General features: G+C 50.2%; 1 protein-coding gene across 1 annotated transcript in view; it reads left to right on the top strand.

Annotated features, from left to right (window-relative positions):
• LOC147717744 (histone H3-like centromeric protein A) overlaps nt 1-20,016 on the top strand; it is a 176,846-nt gene that overhangs the window by 78,502 nt on the left and 78,328 nt on the right. The window contains exon 4 of the mRNA XM_086924526.1: nt 17,497-17,577. Within this exon, the coding sequence (XP_086780652.1) occupies nt 17,497-17,577 (81 nt within the window). The remainder of the gene's footprint in view (nt 1-17,496; nt 17,578-20,016) is intronic.

Consider the following 20,016-nt stretch of genomic DNA (forward strand, 5'->3'; position numbering starts at 1 on the left):
AAGGTGCAATAGAGGTGGTTCCGGAGCAGGAAAGGGGTCAGAGATTTTCTGATTCCCAAAAAGGATGGCAGGTTGCGCCTGATCCTGGATCCCAGAATTTTGAATCTTTACCTCAAGCATAAGAGATTCAAGATGCTCACCCTAGCGCAGGTTCTTCAGGCGCTGCAACAAAAGGACTGGATGGTGTCCATCAACTTGCAGGATGCGTATTTTAACATCCCAATCCTAAAGTTGCACAGGAAGTAACACAGATTTACGGTTGGGTCGTATCATTATCAGTTTGCAGTCCTTCTGTTTGGTCTTACTACTGCACCTCGAGTCTTCACCAGGGTGGTGGCTGCCCATCTCAGGAGGTCAGGGATTCCGGTTTTCCCCTATCTGGACGACTGGCTTCTGAAAGCATAGGGGCCAGAGATGGTGCGTAATCATCTACAGGTAACAACTCATCTGTTGTTCAAATTGGGTTTTTCAATAAGTGTGCCCAAATCTCACCTGGTGCCCTCTCAGTGCAACCTGTTCATAGGCGCTGGACTGGACACTACTGTGTGTTGAGCATTTCCTCCACCACAAAGAATTCTCGACATTCAGGAGATGATCCCTTTATTCCACAATGGAGCGGTTGTTCCAGTTCTGAAGATCCTTCACCTGCTCGGTCTTATCGCCTCCTGCATTCTGTTGGTCAACCATGCACGCTGGCACATGAGGGCACTCCAGTGGTGCCTCCGCAGGCAGTGGTATCCGCACAACGGAGATCTCAGGGAACCAGTCAGGATTTCCAGAGAAGCTGCAGCGGATCTATCTTGGTGGAGCGTGGAGAACAATCTGTCTCAAGGGAATCCCTTCCACCTTCCTCCATGGAAGGCCACTGTGATAACGGATGCCTCTACCCTATGGTGGGGAGCTCATTTGGCGGATCTGGAGATCAAGGGTCTTTGGTCTTGAGAGGAAAGGTTGTCTCATATCAATCTTCTGGAATTGCGGGCGATTCGTTTAGCGCTCAAGGCCTTTCTCCCTTCCCTTCGCGGTCAGTCGGTTCAAGTCCTGACGGACAACACTGCTGCGATTTGGTATGTCAACAAGCAGGGAGGAGTGGGGTCGTACCGTCTCTGCAGGGAGGCTTTGCGACTCTGGTCCTGGGCTCAGGACCATCGGATTTGTTTGATGGCAAATCATCTAGCCGGGGTGCTGAAAGTTCGTGCAGACAGTCTGTCGGCAGTTCTCCGCCGACCATGAGTGGAGGCTTCATCCGGAGGTAATTCGACACATTTTCGGATGTGGGAGACTCCTTGGGTGGACTTTGTTGCTACTCTCGAGAATGCGCACTGCCTGTCATTCTGCAGTCTCTAGTTTCCGCTGTAGGGGATGTTGGGGGACACATTTCAGTTGAGTTGTAGCTCACAGCTCCCATACCCTTGATTCCTCGGGTTCTGAGGAAGATTCGCCAAGACCGGGTCCAAAGCACAAGTTACTTACCTTCGGTAATGATATATCTGTAAGAAACAGGTTGCACTGCAGAGCCCGCATCCGCCACCTGGCGTGATGCACCAGAAGGATGCAGGAGGCCATCAGCCCCAGAAGCCGCAGCGCCAACCTGACCGAGACTCGAGATAAAGGCTGAAAGATCGGAATCAGAGCCGAAATATCCCGAACCCGCTGTTCAGTAGGATAAACCCTAAACTGTGCCTAGTCTAGAAACGCTCCGATGAAGAGGAGCTTCTGAGAGGGACACAGGTGCGGCTTCGGCACATTGATGGAGAACCCCAGCAGGTGCAGGAGGTCGGCCGTAGTCTGGAGTTGGCTGGGGGGGTATCCAGGCCACTGGCTTCCTCTAGTTCCTGTGTCCAGTCCTCATATGACTGGTACTCACGTGCCAGGGGGTCCTCAGACCCCCCCCAGTCTCCCTCGTCGTCCATGTCCTGAAATTCAGGGATAAAGGATGGCAGGTGCCGAACGCAGCGTCGAGTGATGCCGCTCCGGCACCGGATCCGGACAGAGGGTTGGACCAGGGACGGCGCCGTCCGAGGACAGCGCCGGGGGTGACACCCCTAGGGGTCGACGCCGGTGGGGTCGTAAGGTCGACCAGTGGTGACCTGGATCCGGAAGCACCCGACGGTGCCAAAGCACCCGGCCCTGTCCGCTGGGCCCAAAGGCGCCGGGGAATCCTACGGAGGAGAGAGCGACCTCATGGCCATGAGGAAGGCATCGATCTCCTCCGGCGTCGTGTTCTGCCCAGGGACCGGCGGGTATGGAGCAGGCTGCGATGCCTGCGGCGGAGCCGCGAGGGGGGGGGTTTCAGAAGAGCGATGTCGCCACTTCGACTACTTGTGCCTCTTACCTGAGGACTTGAAGCCCGACGAGTGGTGTCGACTCGCTGAGCTGTGATGACTCCAGCCCCGCGACCGGTCCCCCGATCTCCTTCCGGACCGGGCCCTCGAGCGGCCCGGGCCCGACTGCCGGAGCTCGAGGCGCTTGCGGGACCGCTCCCGCCTAGCCTTCGACGTCCAGGCCCGGCAGTCGGGGCACGACTTGTCATCGTGGTCGGGCCCCAGGCATTGTAGGCACCGGCGGTGGGGGTCGGTAACCGACATTAGTCGGTTGCAGTCGGCACAGGGCTTGAACCCGGGCATCCCTACCGGCACCGATGGAGTCGTTAGACTCCAAACGGATCCAAAAAGGATCAAAAAAGCTTAGTCAAAAAGTGACTAAAAGGTACCACTTTCTCCGGACCTGCGCTTGCTGGCGCGGAAAAAAGAACTGATGCGCGCGAGGGTGGCGTCTGAGTACTCCGAACGACGTCATCCCGGCGCCAACGACGACGGATGCGGAGCCGCAGACGACGCCTACCGATGCGCAGGGGTACTGCTACGCAAAATCTCCAGATCCAGTATGACGCCTGGGGATATTCTAAGATAAGGAATCTAATACTAACCTGTTTCTTTCAGATTCATATTGATCGACCCGGATTGGTCAAGAAGGCTGTGGTACACAGACCTTCTTCACCTCTTGCGCACCCTCTCCTCCATCTCCCTCTCGGGGTAGACCTCCTCTCGCAGTCGGTGGGGCAGGTTCTACACCCCCACCTCCAGAGCCTGCACCTTCATGCCTGGAGATTGAACGGGGTAACCTAAATTCTTTTTCTCTCCCGCCTGACGTGGTGGATGTTATTTTATCGGCCAGCCTACACCAAGTCTATCTGTCAGAGGTCTTCAAACTTTTTTAGGTTGAGCCCCCCCTAACCCCCCCCCCCCCGCTGAATTTTAGATGTCGGGCCCTCCCACCACTTGACAAAAAATTCTGGAACCTAGTATTCTACATAATCGACCGCCATCCGCAATTCCCAGTCCATATCTGGCTAATAATGTTAAAACAGTGAGTGTTTAGAAAACTGCAGATTTGCGAGTTGGTGCGGTGAAATGACAGAGGCTTACTACACAGTCCAAAACTACATTTTTCAAGATTAAATGTGTGCAAATTGTTACTGGTTCTCCACTTAATTCTTGCAAAGCCTCCTCAAAGAAACTTCTGTGGTCAATAAAGAGTACCATTCAAAGACCATGCTCTACACTGAGAAGCACTGTCCAATGGCATTAAAAAAAACAATTTCAACTCTGGCCATCCTAAGCAGCACTGTCCCATTCTCACCTCCGAGAAAAAACTCCCCATCCCTGCACTGCCCATCCTATCACAGCTTCTCTTTCCATGAAAAAAAGCGGTTGACTCCCTCTGCCAGGCATTGAGGTAAGCAGTTTATTTGATACACAGGTTGTAGCAGGTGTCTTCCCTAGCAGAGACTTTTTAAGACATAGGCAACGTGGGCTCTGGCCCAGGGCCCCAGCTTTTAAGGGGGACCCCTGATAGAGCCAGCTCTGTTCTGGAGAGAGTCTTACCCTGACTATCTTGAATCATTCTTAAACAGGTTGTTTTAAATAGCATTTTCCTTTAATTTATGTTTAGTGTGGTGATGTGTGAGTCTACTAAAGACATTTTGCAGACAAATATGTTTAAGTTTCATGCAACACTTATAAAAAAGTTTATTTTAGAACAAAACAGCACTGCACATACAAGAAATGGGACCTTGTCACAGAGATTATTTACAGTAATATTAGTGAGATGCCGCTGTGTTACAATATTGAATACACACGTCACTATCCCTGAATATGAAATGTCAACACCTTTAGAATTTGCACCAGTGTGCCAGTGCAAGGTCAGTGACCAGACCGAAGAGGGCATGAAAGAGCTGAAACTGGATCATAAATCAAAGCTGTTCTGAATATGGCCCCCCAAAATCCTTAAGATGTCCCTGTTCCCTGGACCTGGGAGTGAGGCAGGTGTCTTCTTTGGGACAATGGTAGTGGCCAGGATTTCTGGGATCAGGTGAAGTAGGTCACTCCTCTGGGGTAGTAATTGGTACAAGTTCATCCCTGGGATAGACTTTGAGGCTGAAGGCTTTCTCCTTCACCGCCAATGTAAAGGAACTTCCTACTTCTGTAGTGCTGTAGACCCTGCATTTTTATCATAATGCTGGTGATTTGCTTCTGAAGGGTGCAAGTTTGAAAATATAACAATAGGCCAAAGGATACCCAGTGTCTGGGATGTGTGACCTAGGAGGATTAATATCCCAGCTGCTGTGCCTAGAAATGTCAGGTGTATACCACATGTAGAAGGGTGTCCTGGAGGGTACATTTTAGTATGTTGCTGTATTTATGGGTTCTCTGGCGCAAGATGCCAACTCTGTCCCAGGAGTGTGAAGATTGGAGAAAGTGGCTGTATTAGGAGGTGCCCCTCCGAAAAGGACAACCCTGCACCATATCTAGGTGAGGAACTAGGATGCTGAGGTTAGAGTAGGGTGCTAAACCTGAAGATGCAAAGCCTCTGCCTATCGTGCAATGGATGTTGTAGGGGGCTTTAATTAGGGTGTTTTATGCCTGAGGGTGCCAGGCTTAAATCAAAACTGCCCAGTGAAGTAACCAAACGTTTACTGGCAAGGGGTTATAAAACTCCCAAATAAATAAACAATGGAACTAAAGAAAGAGGCAGACATTAAGTGAGACAGTTAAAAATAGGATACAGGGAGTATGCGATGTTCACTATGCTGTGAAACCGAAAGTGAACATACTACTTTCAGGCAAGCAAATGCCCAATGAAGGACTGTCTGTTCGCTTTCTCTTCAGATCTGACTTACCTGTTGATGATTTTAAAATGCTCAGAGGCATAAACCTTCACAGCGAGGCAGCACGCAGGGCAAACAGCAGGAGTGAAGAAGTGCCACACTACCAAAAGGTAGTAGTATGCAGGAGCTTTGTGCACACAAATTTCGCGGCACTTCCTGCCATCTATGGTGCTGTCCACTTCATTGGTAGCACGTCAGTGGTGACATTCCTATGTGCTAATTGGCTGCTGTTCTCTATTCCAAAAGCCCCATTCGAAATGGGTGAAGAACAGGCCCGCAATGCCCATTGGACTTAAAGGGCTTCCCCTCTTCCCCCCCTCCTGCACCTGTGGGTGGCAGCCCGGGATGAGACCGCTTCGCAGGCGCACACACAGCTGCACCTGAGTACTTCACAGGTCTTTTATTTTTTTGGGAGGACATAAGACGTGTATTAAGAAATACTGTGCTGAAGATCAAGCATGGCTGCAAGCTTAAAAGGACAAAGAGGAAGTCTGTGGCTTTGTGCGGAAAAAAAGCAGGACAGTATGCAACCAGAAGAGGGGAGGGGAGGTCTGGACTGGCCCAAATTGGGAATGGACGGTGAGCTAACTTAAAAGAGGGCAGTTTGGAGTGAAGCAGCAAGCGAGCAAGGGACGCTCTGCGCTGAGTGGGCAGAGGGAATAGAGGGTCCGCTGGTGGCCCCAATGCAGGGCAGTGTGGATAAAAGAGGAGTATTCAGCTGGTTTAAGTGCGTCCGAGAGGCTCTGAGCTAGAACTTGCAGTGCAGTATGGATCAGGCAGCAAAACAACACCCACGTGAGCCTCTTGCCAACGTGAAAGGGATAGGGCGGGGAGGGGAGGTTTCATTCTGGCTCACTCTTCCTGTGGCGGCAGCCCTTCTGGACACAACAGGCACTTTGGAACACTGCGAAGGCTGAACCCTGGAGAACAAGGTGAAAGTGAAGCACTGCCATAGAATAAAGAAGTGCTGTATCCTTAAAAATCCAGAAGCAGCTGTGGTAGCACCTTCTCCAGATGTTCAATGTCAACAATTGGCACCTTCTCTGCTTCAGCCTGTCTTGCTGCCCGAGCGGCTGCCTCTCGGACGAAAACTTTCAGCATCTCAGACATCAGAAGCAGTGCGTCATTACTGACTCAAATTTTATCATCTTTGAAATTGAGCTGCAGTATCTTATTCATGGTCTCCTTTTTAGGTCTCGCCTATCGATGCGCATGCGCATCGAGCTTGCGAGACTATGGGGGCTTAACCACTCTTTAACTAACTTGCAAGGAATCGTGGAGATTCCTTGAAGTGCCCGTGACTTTTAAGCTCAATGCGCATGCGCATTGAGCTTAAAAGCGCGTGCACATCAGTTCCCTCAGCCGCTCTCCAGGCCCCTGCTGCTTTCACACCCTCTCCCCGCTCCGCCGCCTCCCCTGCCCGCCGTGTCGCATTTCTCCTCCCCCCCTCCCCTTATCTGCCTTCCCTCCGTCTTGTTTGTGTCTCATTTCTCCTCCCCCCCCTCCTCCTCCTACTCTCCTCCCCCCTCCTCCTCCTACTCTCCTCCCCTGCCTGCCGTGTCGCACCTCTTCCCGCTCCGCCCCCTCCCCGCCGTGTCGCAGACACAGAAGCTTGTTTTTCCTGTAAGTATTCTCAGTGCTGCTTCATCCGCCTCCTCTTCACACTCGAGCCTTGCCGCCGCCTCCACTCTTCGCCTCGCTCTCCATGCTTGCTACTTACCCTCTCTTTTCCACGTCTTCGCCCCCAACCCTCGTCCTCAAAACCTCCCCCCCCTCTCTCTTCCTCAGCCCCCATCTTTATCCCACCCTCTCTCTCCCTCATAGGTCTATTTACCGGCCTCTCTCCTCACTATATCTCCTCCTGTGTCGCCCCCACACGGCCGTTGCCCCTCACCCCCTCCCGCTTGGGCCTTCCTACCTTCCAGGGGGGTCCCCGTCTTCCCTGCGGTGCTCCCCCATCACATGAGTGAATAGTGTACAACGCAGTGCCTTCCGCAGGGGCCGCTGGGAGCTGCATTGACTGATGCCTGCTGCAGCCGCAGGGCACACCTCGCTGCACACAGCCACGCGCTGGGCTGAGTTCCCACTTCCAGGCCGGTGGGGTGCTCACTCTCCGCTCCCTCACACTACCCATCATTCCCTCCAGCACTTAGTGCGCTGTGTGTATCTCTCCTCTCCCCCAATTCCATATGTTATGGCTGAGATGCTCCCATTACAATACAAATGCACTGCCCACACCCATGCCGCTAACTCTTCTCCGTAGTGAAAGTTACCGCACACTCCACATTTATTACTAGCCTCGCTCTCCATGCTTGCTACTTACCCTCTCTTTTCCACGCCTTCGCCCCCAACCCTCGTCCTCAAAACCTCCCCTCCCTCTCTCTTCCTCAGCCCCATCTTTATCCCACCCTCTCTCTCCCTCATAGGTCTATTTACCGGCCTCTCTCCTCACTATATCTCCTCCTGTGTCGCCCCCGCACGGCCGTTGCCCCTCACCCCCTCCCGCTTGGGCCTTCCTACCTTCCAGGGGGGTCCCCGTCTTCCCTGCGGTGCTCCCCCCATCACATGAGTGAATAGTGTACAACGCAGTGCCTTCCGCAGGGGCCGCTGGGAGCTGCATTGACTGATGCCTGCTGCAGCCGCAGGGCACACCTCGCTGCACACAGCCACGCGCTGGGCTGAGTTCCCACTTCCAGGCCGGCGGGGTGCTCACTCTCCGCTCCCTCACACTACCCGTCATTCCCTCCAGCACTTAGTGCGCTGTGTATCTCTCCTCTCCCCCAATTCCATATGTTATGGCTGAGATGCTCCCATTACAATACAAATACACTGCCCACACCCATGCCGCTAACTCTTCTCCGTAGTGAAAGTTACCGCACACTCCACGTTTATTACTACAGTGGAAAGTTCAAATTCCAGTTTATTACCACAGCAGCATAAACATAAGATAAGACAATGATTGTGTATGCCTCTTACAACTATTTAACACAGAAACAGCTGTACCACTTAATCATGAGGCCCCTTCAGTCTGAATTTACCTTCGGCATACATTTAACCCCTTACATCCTCGTTTTAGTTAACCACACCCACCACCACTACATCCACCACCCCATCCACCACCACCACCCCATCCACCACCACCACCGCATCCACCACCACCACCGCATCCACCACCACCACATCCACCATCAACTCCAAATCCACCTCCACATGCACCACCACAACCACTGCCACATACACTGCCACATACACTGCCACATCCACCGCCACCAGATCCACCACACCCACCACCACCACCACCCCATCCACCACCACCACCACCGCATCCACCACCACCACATCCACCACCACATCCACCACCACATCCACATCCACCGCCACATCCACCACCACATCCACCGCATGCACCACCACCACATCCACCGCATCCACCACCACCACATCCACATCCACCACCACACCCACCACCACCACCACACCCACCACCACCACACCCACCACCACCACACCCACCACCACCACACCCACCACCACCACACCCACCACCACCACACCCACCACCACCACACCCACCACCACCACACCCACCACCACCACACCCACCACCACACCCACCACCACCACCGCATCCACCACCACCGCATCCACCACCACCGCATCCACCACCACCGCATCCACCACCACCGCATCCACCACCACCGCATCCACCACCACCGCATCCACCACCACCACATCCACCACCACATCCACCACCACATCCACCACCACATCCACCACCACATCCACCACCACATCCACCACCACATCCACCACCACATCCACCACCACCACATACACCACCACCACATCCTCCACCACCACATCCTCCACCACCACATCCTCCACCACCACATCCTCCACCACATCCTCCACCACATCCACCACCACATCCACCACCACATCCACCACCACATCCACCACCACATCCACCACCACATCCACCACCACTTTCACCACCACATCCACCACACCCACCACCACCACACATCCACCAACACATCCACCAACACTTCCAACACCACCGCATCCACCACCACTGCATCCACCAACACCACATCCATGACCACCACCGCATCCACCACCACATCCACAAACACATCCACCACCACCATATCCCCCAGATCCACCACATCTATGTGTGTGTGTGTGTGTGTGTGTGTGTGTGTGTGTGTGTGGCTCTGTGTGTGTGTAGGTGCAAATGCAATGTGCTTGGATTTTCGTCACAATAAAATACACTGAACATAATCTTCACAAAACTTATTTACAAACGTTTAAGGTATTGCCATTATAAATTAAAATAACTTTTAATTAAGTATTAATCATTTACAAAAATAAAAGCCATTGTGATTTGTAATATCAATACATCTAAGTCACGTAAATACAACACACATTGCATTACAAATGCTATAGGTGTCACATTTGCGAAAGTTAAAACTATTGACATTGTAACTGACAAAGCTATTAATTTTGCTATTTTAAAAACCAACACATAAATAAAAAAGTGTCATTTACAATAACAATCGCTCAAACTTTCCTAATGCGAGACCTATTGCATTTCCAATGCTTGTTGAACTTGGGCCCCTCTTCGTTGTCGCGCTCCATATCCGGTTTCGCTAGTCTCTGCTCCTCCTCGCGCACCAAAGTTTCTTGCCAACAAATGTATTTTATTGCGCCTATATGAAAAACGGAAAGGTCTTCGAGACTCCTATACTCCCTTCTAGTTGGATGTTTACGTCACCAAATGAAGGCGGGATATTTCAACATTACTTCTGAATAGTCTGCCCTCCTTTTCACCTGCTGTTTTGCCGTCTCTTCACAGGTCTTTTAAAGTCCATTTGCTTGCTAATGAGGCTTTGATGGTCTTTACCCCTTCTTGGGGCCCCTGCAGCTCCACTCTGCCTCTCCGCTGTGGGAAACGATGAGAGGTGAAATGTTATGGTGGAGTGCGCGCCCCCCCTGAGATGGCGTCCCGCACGCCCCTCCCTCCCCCCCCCCCCTCCCCCCCCCCCTCCCTCCGGGGGGGCACGCCCCACAGTTTGAATAACTCTGCTATAGGTGGTCAAAATTTGTTAAATGGTGTGGAGTGAAATCTATTGATCCCTTGAAAGCACATCTTTCTGATGTTCTTTATTTTTTGCTTCATTTGGCCCAGCAGGGTTATGCTGTGGCCACTGTTAAAGGATACTTGTCAGCTTTATCGGCTTTTCTTTGTTTGCCTGATCAGCCATCTCTTCAAGTCTCCTATAGTCTTAAGGTTCATTAAGGGACTGACAAACATGTTTCCTCCAACTCCTTTTATTATGCCCCCGTGGGATTTAAATCTAATGTTCACTTTTTTTAATGGGTTCCTCGTTTGAACCCATGCACAGTTGTCCTTTGAGACTGTTGTCATTCAAAACGGTCTTCCTTGTGGCGATCACTTCGGCCAGGAGGCTGAGTGAGCTTCAGGCTTTGAGTTCAAAGCCATCTTTTCTGACCATACATGCTTAAAGGATGGTCTTCAGGACCAGGGCTGCTTTTCTGCCTAAGGTGGTAACTTCCTTCCATCTAGGGTAGTCCATTACCCTCCCTACTTTCTATCCTCCCCCCTTCCAAGGAGGAGGGGAGACGTCATTGCTTGGATCCAAAGAGGCGACTAGTTTCTATTTGGATAGAACAAAGCACTTCCGTCAGGATGATCACCTCTTTGTGGGCTATGCTGGACATATGAAGGGCAAGGCGGTGCACAAGCGCACTTCATCCAGATGGGTCATCTTGTGCATCAAGATCTGCTACACTCTGGCTGGTAAGGAGCCTCCTGAAGGCATTAGAGCTCATTCCACCAGGGGTAAATCATCTACTTCTGCCTTATCTAGGGGTGTTATGTGTTGGACATCTGTAAGGCCGCAACTTGGGTCTCCCTCCACACTTTTGCGAAGCATTACTGCTTAGATTCCGAGGTGAGGAGGGACGGTCATATTGCGCGCTCTGTTTTACAAGACTTTTTGGTATAGAGGGTGGACACTCTCCCCCGGGGGTTGGACTGCTGTGGGATTTTATTCATAAGGTGAAGAATCCACAGGCAGATGTATCCATCAAAAGAACAAGTTACTTACCTAAGGTAACGCTTTTTCTGGTGGATACAGTATCTGCCTGTGGATTCCTCACTGACCCACCCTCCTCCCCGTTATCCAATCTTTTATACCGTAAAAGAGGTATTGATAAATATGGTTATTTCATATTGTCATTTTGTATTGCTTCCATTTGCCTTTGTGTAGGCTTATAGAAAATGCTTGTTGCCTTTTTGATTTCCTATTTCATTTTACACTGTGTGTATTGTGTGATTACTGTGTACTATGTATACATTGTCTCTATGGTCGGTCCGCCCATTTTGCCTCGGTGGCACAGAAAAAGTGAGTAGAACTGACGTCATCCCGCCGACGTGGTCCTCTTATGGCTCCAGTGACGTCATGCGGAGCCATGGCATTGTGACTACCTTGTCGACGCAAAGAGCTAGAGAAAAATTTCCGTGGAATGCTGGCACAGGGGATATTCATAAGGTGAGGAATCCATAGGCAGATACTGTATCCACCAGAAAAAGAGTTACCGGAGGTTAGTAACTTGTTCTTTAGCTATAGCTCCATCAACAAATACTGTTCAGTGTCGAACACCTTGATTTTAAGATCAATCATTCAGTCGGTATTTGTACAGTACAGCTAATCACCCCGGAGGGTATCTTGGTGCTTAGGTGAAGAACCATCGAGGGTGCTGTTCGAACAGGGACTTGGGGGCGAGGTGTGAGAAGGAGCGTACTCTGCTGTAGCTATGGCGTATGCACGGTCCCTGAGTCAGGGAAAGAAGTGGAGCAAAGGTTTCTGGATGGCCGGTGAAAATTCAGTCCGTGGTTCATGTATGCTGGTCCTTGTTCATGGAGGGCTTTGCAGGTGTGTCAGTAGTTTGAAGAGGCATAGTTTCGGGATGGGAAGCTACTGGGGGTTCCACAGATGCTGGGTGATGTGGGTCTGTTTGGATAGGTTGAGGATCAGTCTGGCCTGCAAATTCTGTACTGTCTGGAGCCTTCTCATGAGTTCGGTGGTGGTTTTTGCATACAGTGCGCTGCTGTAGTCCAGGCGGCTATTGATTAAGGCTTACATTACTGTTTTTCTGGTGCTTGTGGAGGAGTCATTTAAAAATTCTTCAAAGCAGGGTGAGGAGTCTGTGTTGATCTTTTGTTTCATGGTGAGTTTGCAGTCCAGGATGATGTCAAGTTTCTGGGCGTGGTCTTTTGGTTTGGGAGTGGGCCAGAGTTTAGCGGGGCACCAGATGCCGTTCCAGAGGGAGGTATGGTTGCCAAAGATCAGAACGTCGGTCTCGTCTGTTTTGAGCTTCAGACAGTTTTACTTCATCCAGGCTGTGACATTCTTCAAGCAGTAGTGGAAGTTGGGCTTCATTGTGGTGGGGTCAGATGAGAGCAAGAGGATGGGCTGGCTGTTGTCTGCATAGGATATAATGTTGATATCATGGGTTCTGACTATGTCGAATAGAGGCGTCACGTAGATGTTGAAGAATGTAGGGCTGAGGGCTCAACCTTGGGGGGACACCGCAGATGGTGCTCTTGGGTTCAGAGGTTAAGGGGGAGGTGACAGATTCTCTGCATGCATCCTGTGAGGAATGATGCAATCTCCTCTGATTCCGATCTGGTGCAGTCTCTTGATGAGTGGTGGGAAACAGTGTCGAAGGCTGCAGAGAGGTTGAGGAGGATCAGTAGCAGCTGATTCTCCTCAGTCGAGTAGGGTGGTGCGGGTGTCTTCCGTGTTGGTAATCAGGGCAGTCTCTGTTGTGTGGTTGGCTCGGAAACCAGATTGGGAGGGGTCTAGCAGGTTGTTTCCCTCCAGGTGTTTGGTGAACTGACAGTTGATGCCTTTCTTCAGGACCTAGGCAGGAAACTTGAGCAGCGAGATGGGGCGGTAGTTCTGGAGATAGCTGAAGTCTGCTGAGGGTTTTTTGAGGAGAGATCGGACCTCTGCGTGTTTCTATGCGTTGGGAAAGGTGGCAGTGGAAATGGATGCATTGAGGATGGTGATGAGTTGGTGGCTGATCTTGTTGCTTCTTGAGTTTAAGAGGTGGTGAGGTCAGGGGTCACTGAGTGCTCATTAGTGGATGGAGTTCATTATGGCTGTTGTGTCCTGTGTGAAGAGCTGTTCTCGTGCAGTGAGATGTTGGTCAGGGAGGCTTCTGTTTGAGTGGTGGAGTCTGAGGAGGTCCGTGGTTATGGGCTTAAAGTTCCTGTAGATGGTGGTTATCTTATTCTGGAAGTGATTTGCTAGAGTATCTCAGAGTTCCTGTGAGGGAGGGATCATGTTCTTGGTGGCTGTTGGGCAGGAGAACTCTCTGACGATGTGAAAGAGTTCCTTGGTGTGGTTAGCGCTAGCCTCAATGTGGTTGCAGAGGCGTCCATTTTTTGCGTCTTTTGAGTTGGTGGGCGGACTTGAAGCTGGCTCGTCTGTATAATCTCTGCTGGTGTGCCATCTTCTCTCTAGTTGTTTGCAGCTTTGTTTCATTATGCTGAGTTCCAGAGTTTACCAGCTAGCTTGTTTAGTGGGTCTGCGAGTTTTGGCTGGTTTGATGGGGGCCGCTCGGTTGGCGCCATTGGTGATCCAGGTGTTAAAGTTCTCGATTGCCTGTTTCATGTTGGATGCAACATTGAGCTTGGTGGTGTTGAGGTCATCAGTCCAATGGTTCTGTGTCAGATTTTTCCAGCTGTGGAGGGAGGTGCTGGGAGGGTTGGGGTTGTGCAATGTGGTCCTGTAATGGTGTAAATAATGGAGTGGTCGGTGCATTCACATGCACTTCCTGTAAGTTCTCATGCATTCTCCCACACACTACACCACCTACTCCCGCACCAACAGCACCCAGCAACCAACTTGCTCACTCTTGCACAAACCAGCCACCCGTTCACACAGACCAAACCCCACCTACAAATCACACCACACTCGCATGCATGCATGCATGCTTCACAACATTCGCTCACTCGCCAAATATGCAATGGAGATATGGGCCCTACTGCACGACCATGCTTAGGACCTGGTCTTCCTCACAAAAACATGGCTTAACCAAACCTCTGCTCGGACATCACTGATCGCTATATGATCATTAGGCATGACTGTCAGCGCAAGCCTGGAGGTGGAGTTGCCATTATTTTTAAAGATACCATCAGCTGCACCACCTACACAGACATCCCCACCACGTACATGGTACACCTCATGTTCATACATGATACACATCCGAGCCAACTTCTTCCAGGGCTGAACCGTTGTATACAGCCCACCAGGATCCTGCACAAATTTCACCAGCTACCCCACCCCTCATCTTCAACAACATCCTCCTCCTCAGAGACCTTACTTATAACTTAGAAGACGACACTGACCCAAACTATACAACCGTTTTAGAAAACCTAGCAAACATGGCTACACCCAGCAACTTACCGAACCCACCCACACCGCCAGACACCTGTTGGACACGATTTTCTCTTCAAACGCAACCTCCCAGTGGACAAGCTAGCAACTATGACCTGGTCAGATCACGCTTCCGCCAGTTATAGCATACCCACCCCGCAGGACCACAGACCTGCAACCATAGGAACCGCCTGCTGCAGCTGGAAAAGAATCGTAGAATAAAGTCGACTTCCGCCCTCTCACACACAGGCCTGAGCACACCAGCAACTTGCCGAAAGCCATCGTGAACCTCAACAGCTGGGCCACCATCTGCACTGATACCCTAGCTCCTCTCAAGCGCAATCCATTGGCATGAGCCCAACCACAGGCCAGTTGGTACACAGAGTTACTGGGGCTGACAAAATGCCACTGCAATAAACTAGAGCTCAAATGAAGAAAAAGTCAAGACACCACAGATAAACATGTCTTCAAATATGCCCTCAGACGCTACCACCCTCTTTAACGCATACATGATTCCTCTGGCTAATGTGATCCATGCACATGACCTCAAAATATATTTTTCTACACTGATGACCCATCTCATACTCTCCCTCTCGGACAAGACCCCCAATACGAGAAACTAGTTAACCGACTGCATGACCGAGTGGATGAAAGTCACCTGTCTCAAGCTCAACACCGACATGAGAGAAGTAGCAATCTTCAGCAAAAACACCTCACCATGGGACTCCAACTAGTGGCAGGCCGGACCCACATCCAGCACTGACGCGAGAAACCTCGGAATAATCATAAAGTAAACTGGACATGACTGCACAAGTCAACAACTGTTACTGCATCCTGCTTCCAAACCCCGAAGATACAGAGGAAAATCTTTAAATGGGATCCAAGCTACATTTGAAAAACAGACACCTCTTCAACCTCGCGCCAAATACTCCTATCACACCACATCTCTGGGAGCTCCACTGCCTCCAAACACCCAAATACAATACTTTCAAACTCCTCACTCACTTATTCAAGGCACTACACAACTCTGGCCTCACTTACCTGGACAGCTACATCTCCTTCCACCGTAGAATCTAAATAAGAGTCACAGTCCATCTCATAGGCAGCTTTATACATGAATTCAAGAAGGCCCAAGCTAAAATGGCAAGATGCCTAAAGTAGAGACTTCTACCGGGTATTTTATGTCCGTAAACCATAAAAGGCAAGTTAACCCCTTAGCTGCGGCGGCTATTCCGCCGCAGCGCTAAGGGGGAGGCGGGGCCGCGCAGCGCTCCCGTACTCATGACGGAACCGCTCCGTCACGGCCCTCGGGTGGGCTCTGCTTGTGACGGAAAGGTTCCATCACGGCCCGCCCGCTCTTTAGAACGTCAGTGCAGGCGCAGAATTCGAGCTGCGCAGGAGCGGCGAGCGGGCCGTGACGGAACCGTTCCGTCACCAGCACAGCCCACCCGAGGCTCGTTACGGAACGGTTCCATCACGGGCACGGAAAGGGTTAAACTCTCATCCAATCAGAATACAGTAACAGGGTGATTACTTCATTGTCATGAACAAATACATCATATCTAGTTGTCCAGAGAGAAGAGAATGACACAATCTGTAAACATATAACCAGTCAAAGAAGGAAGATGGTTCGTGCCACTGGCGTGGCAGAGTGAGTGATACCTACAAGCCTAAAGATAGGGAAAGTGGGGGATTTTCCAATACTTGACAACACAGTTTGAGCAAATGCTTTGTCCACTCGGGGTCAGACGCTTAGTCCTATCTATACATAGTATGCTAAGGATGGCTGCTGCTGAGACAGTATGCTAGTGCATGTTGCTAGTAGTGTGCTTGAGTAAGACTTGCATTGCAAGCTGTCTAGTTTAGATTGGTTTATGTGAGAACATTCAATTTCTGTACATATTACTCAGGCCTTGTCATCATTGAATATCACAAAACGAGACCAAGACGAGATTGATTCCACATAAAATAAAACGCGCGTCCACATCAACAACCACCCAGACACCCCCCGCTCTGCAGGACTCCTCGCACACATGCCAAGAATAAATAAAACCAGATCAGGAGATCGTGAGTTCTCTTACATCGCTCCTGAAGAGTGGAACAGCCTCCCACTCCACATAAGAGCCTCCTCCTCTCTTTTTGATTCCCAGAGAAGTTTAAGACCTGTCTTTTCGTGTAACCAACCTACCACAGGCAGAACTAGGTACACACCTGCTCAACACCAGGGTACTCTTGCGGGTGAAAGTGCGCTTTACAAATGCACATACCTTTACGTGGCTGTAGGTAGAAGCCACTTACAGCAGGAGCTATGGAATGCTGCATCATTTAACCCATTCAGTCTTAAATTCTCTTCCTCTTGAGCTGACGCTGTCATCGCTACATTGAACTCTGCTTCTTGTATGTGGAGAAAACAAACTGGTGTGGGGACAGTGGTCCATTTGGAGTATCCCATTCTTACAGGTTTCATTGCACCTTTCCAAGCACTGCCCGTTGTCACTGAATATCCTATGTGCCTTACTGATGGGCTAACCATTCTACAGCTATTTTTGTAGTGGATGAAGAAAACAAATGGAAGTGTTCCTGTTTGTCATACAATTCTAGATGTGGGAAAATGTAAATGCTACTTTAAAGGTGTTTCAAAAGAGTTTTAACATTCTCTCGAAATATGGAGAAATGTCATCGCTGTGAGTGGGTGATTTGTACCAGTTCAGTTGTAAAATTGTTATTGACTAGTAACTTCCCTTGATCATTCCAACTCAACTCTGTTAGAACAGTTGTGCCTTTGTAAGGAATACTTCAAGAATTCAAAATGTTAACATCTGTGCCACGCATTCTTCCTCTTCCACTTTGTAGGTCCGCGAGATCACTTTAATGTTCACGAGGGGGGAGGACGATTTCCGATGGCAGGCAACAGCCCTGCTTGCACTGCAAGAGGTAAGAGAAGGGTTGGCTTGGGCTGAAGAGTGAATGTGCGGTCATGTTAATTCATATGTATGAACTTTCTCTCTGGCTGGCTTTATTTCTTTAAAACACATGTGTACATTGTCATCTGAACAACCTCTAATATGGATCAAATGTTTTGTCTGTCCTCACTTTAGCTGTGTGTATTTTTTCTCTTGTTTGAATGTTGGTCTGGCTTTCACGCCCTGCGATTGTGATATTTGTAGCTTATTTTCTCTCTCTCCCTTCAGTGCTTTTTGTCTTCCTTGTTTTTGATATGTGGTGTTTTTTACTCTTTTGATACACCAGGTCTGTTCTTAATTGCCATGTGACTGACTTGATTAACCTGTTTCGCTGCCTTCTTGCTCTTGTTTTCAATTCAGTAACTCTTTTTAGGTCTCGCCTGTCGATGCGCATGCGCATCGAGCTTGCGAGACTATGGGGGCTTAACCACTCTTTAACTAACTTGCAAGGAATCGTGGCGATTCCTTGCAGTGCCCGTGACTTTTAAGCTCAATGCGCATGCGCATTGAGCTTAAAAGTGCGTGCACATCTCACAGCCTCCCCCAGCTCCGCCCCCTCCTCCCCTGCCCGCCGTGTCGCATTTCTCCTCCCCTCACCCCTTCTCTCTAGTCCAGCCGTCGTGTTTATTTATTCTTTTACCCGCTCCGCCCCCTCCCCTGCCCGCCGTGTCGCATTTCTCCTCCCCCCTCCCCTTCTCTCTCTTCCCTCCGTCTTGTTTATTTATTTTTTTACCCGCTCCGCCCCCTCCCCTGCCCGCCGTGTCGCATTTCTCCTCAACCCTCCCCTTCTCTCTCTTCCCTCCGTCTTGTTTTTTTTTTTTTCCCGTTCCGCCCCCTCCCCTCCCCTGCCCGCCGTGTCGCATCGTCATGGCAGTTTTGAAAGTAGGGGCAGAAGAGCGCCACATATCAACAGTCTGCGGCTTCGTCCAAGCATGGTATTTTTCCCTTTTCATAAACCTGTTTTCATTAGGCTGCCTAATGCTTACTTTTGGGATAGATCCTTTGTGTCCTTGTTCGAGGGACTTACAGTTGGATCTTACAAATATTTCTGCCATGCATGAGATTATCTGTTTGAGAAAATCGCCGAAGCGCCCTCGAGCCAGGCACACCAATGGCCTGGAGAGCGTTCACCCTCGTAGTGCACACAGCCAGCGGCAGAGACAGGCCTCACTCCGTGGCTAACGTAGCAGACACACATGCACGCCGCCCCCTCCCCTGCCCGCCGTGTCGCATTTCTCCTCAACCCTCCCCTTCTCTCTCTTCCCTCAGTCTTGTTTTTTTTTTTTTCCCGCTCCGCCCCCTGTTGGTGATTGCCTGCTGTGTTGTAGTCTTCTACTGATGACATCATGGGCCTATTTTTATTTGTTTTTGCATTAAAATGTTGCTTTTGTTTTCACTCCTGCTCACGCTCTACCCTGGTCCTTTCGTTCTGCCCTTTCTATTCCCTTCTCAGCAGCACCGAATGGCTGCCTTCGGAATCACTTGAAAGCCTCCTCCCAGTACACCATTACTTCAAACTGCTATCCAGACTTTAAACATAGCTGCTCAGGTGCTGGCAAAAACTATTTTGAGCGGGGGCTCCAGGTCACGGACCTTATTCAGTGTGAATACTTTAGCTGCACTTTATTTTCAGCTTAATATGACATTTTGGTCCGTATGTGCGGCTTAACTACCTACTTGTTTTTTAATCACATTGAGCTTTAACATTTCTCCCGTTTGGTGCCCTCCCTCTTAACACCAAAATCAACACTCCTCCCACCCCCATGTCCGGGTTAAGTGGAGTGCCCTTCGTCATCGGCCGCTCGGGCTCAACCTCTCCCGGATCACCTCTATAGCCGCAGGGGCCACGGTGATCAGCCCACCTCTCCTCCTCCCCTGCAGCAGCTGATCTACCACTGCAGTTCACACTGCTCTGCAGGTAAAGCCCTTTAATGCCTTTGTGCATTTAGAGGGGACTCATTGGTTATGCAGCATTTTCCATAGTTGAGAAAACCAGCCTGAATGCTGTCCTTTTGACCACCAAAAACCCACCCAATCACAACGATTTAAGGAATCTGTTAAAAACGTTGTTTGCGCTTTGAAGGTGCTCTCCAGCATGTTCAAGAACTATGGAATTCATAAAAATTATAATCTTTTCCTTTGCAATTCTGTGCAGCAAATCGGAACATAAAAGTCCTCTACCCCATTTTGGGAGCCAGCTGAAAACCATTAAAAGTGCAGGAGCTTCCGTAACTTGGCAGTCTGCTACGCCTTCTGCGGTTGTTTGCTGTGCGCTGTTCTACTGGGATGTCCTGAACCTTATTATTAACACAAGAAGGATCACTTCTGACATTTGATTGGTTATTGAACTTCACATTACTCCTTCAGTAAGGCTGTTGGATAGATTTGTAGGTCTCACCTATTTCACAAC

This window comes from Lissotriton vulgaris, chromosome 5, assembly GCF_964263255.1.
Source record: "Lissotriton vulgaris chromosome 5, aLisVul1.2, whole genome shotgun sequence".
Lineage (NCBI taxonomy): Eukaryota > Metazoa > Chordata > Amphibia > Caudata > Salamandridae > Lissotriton > Lissotriton vulgaris.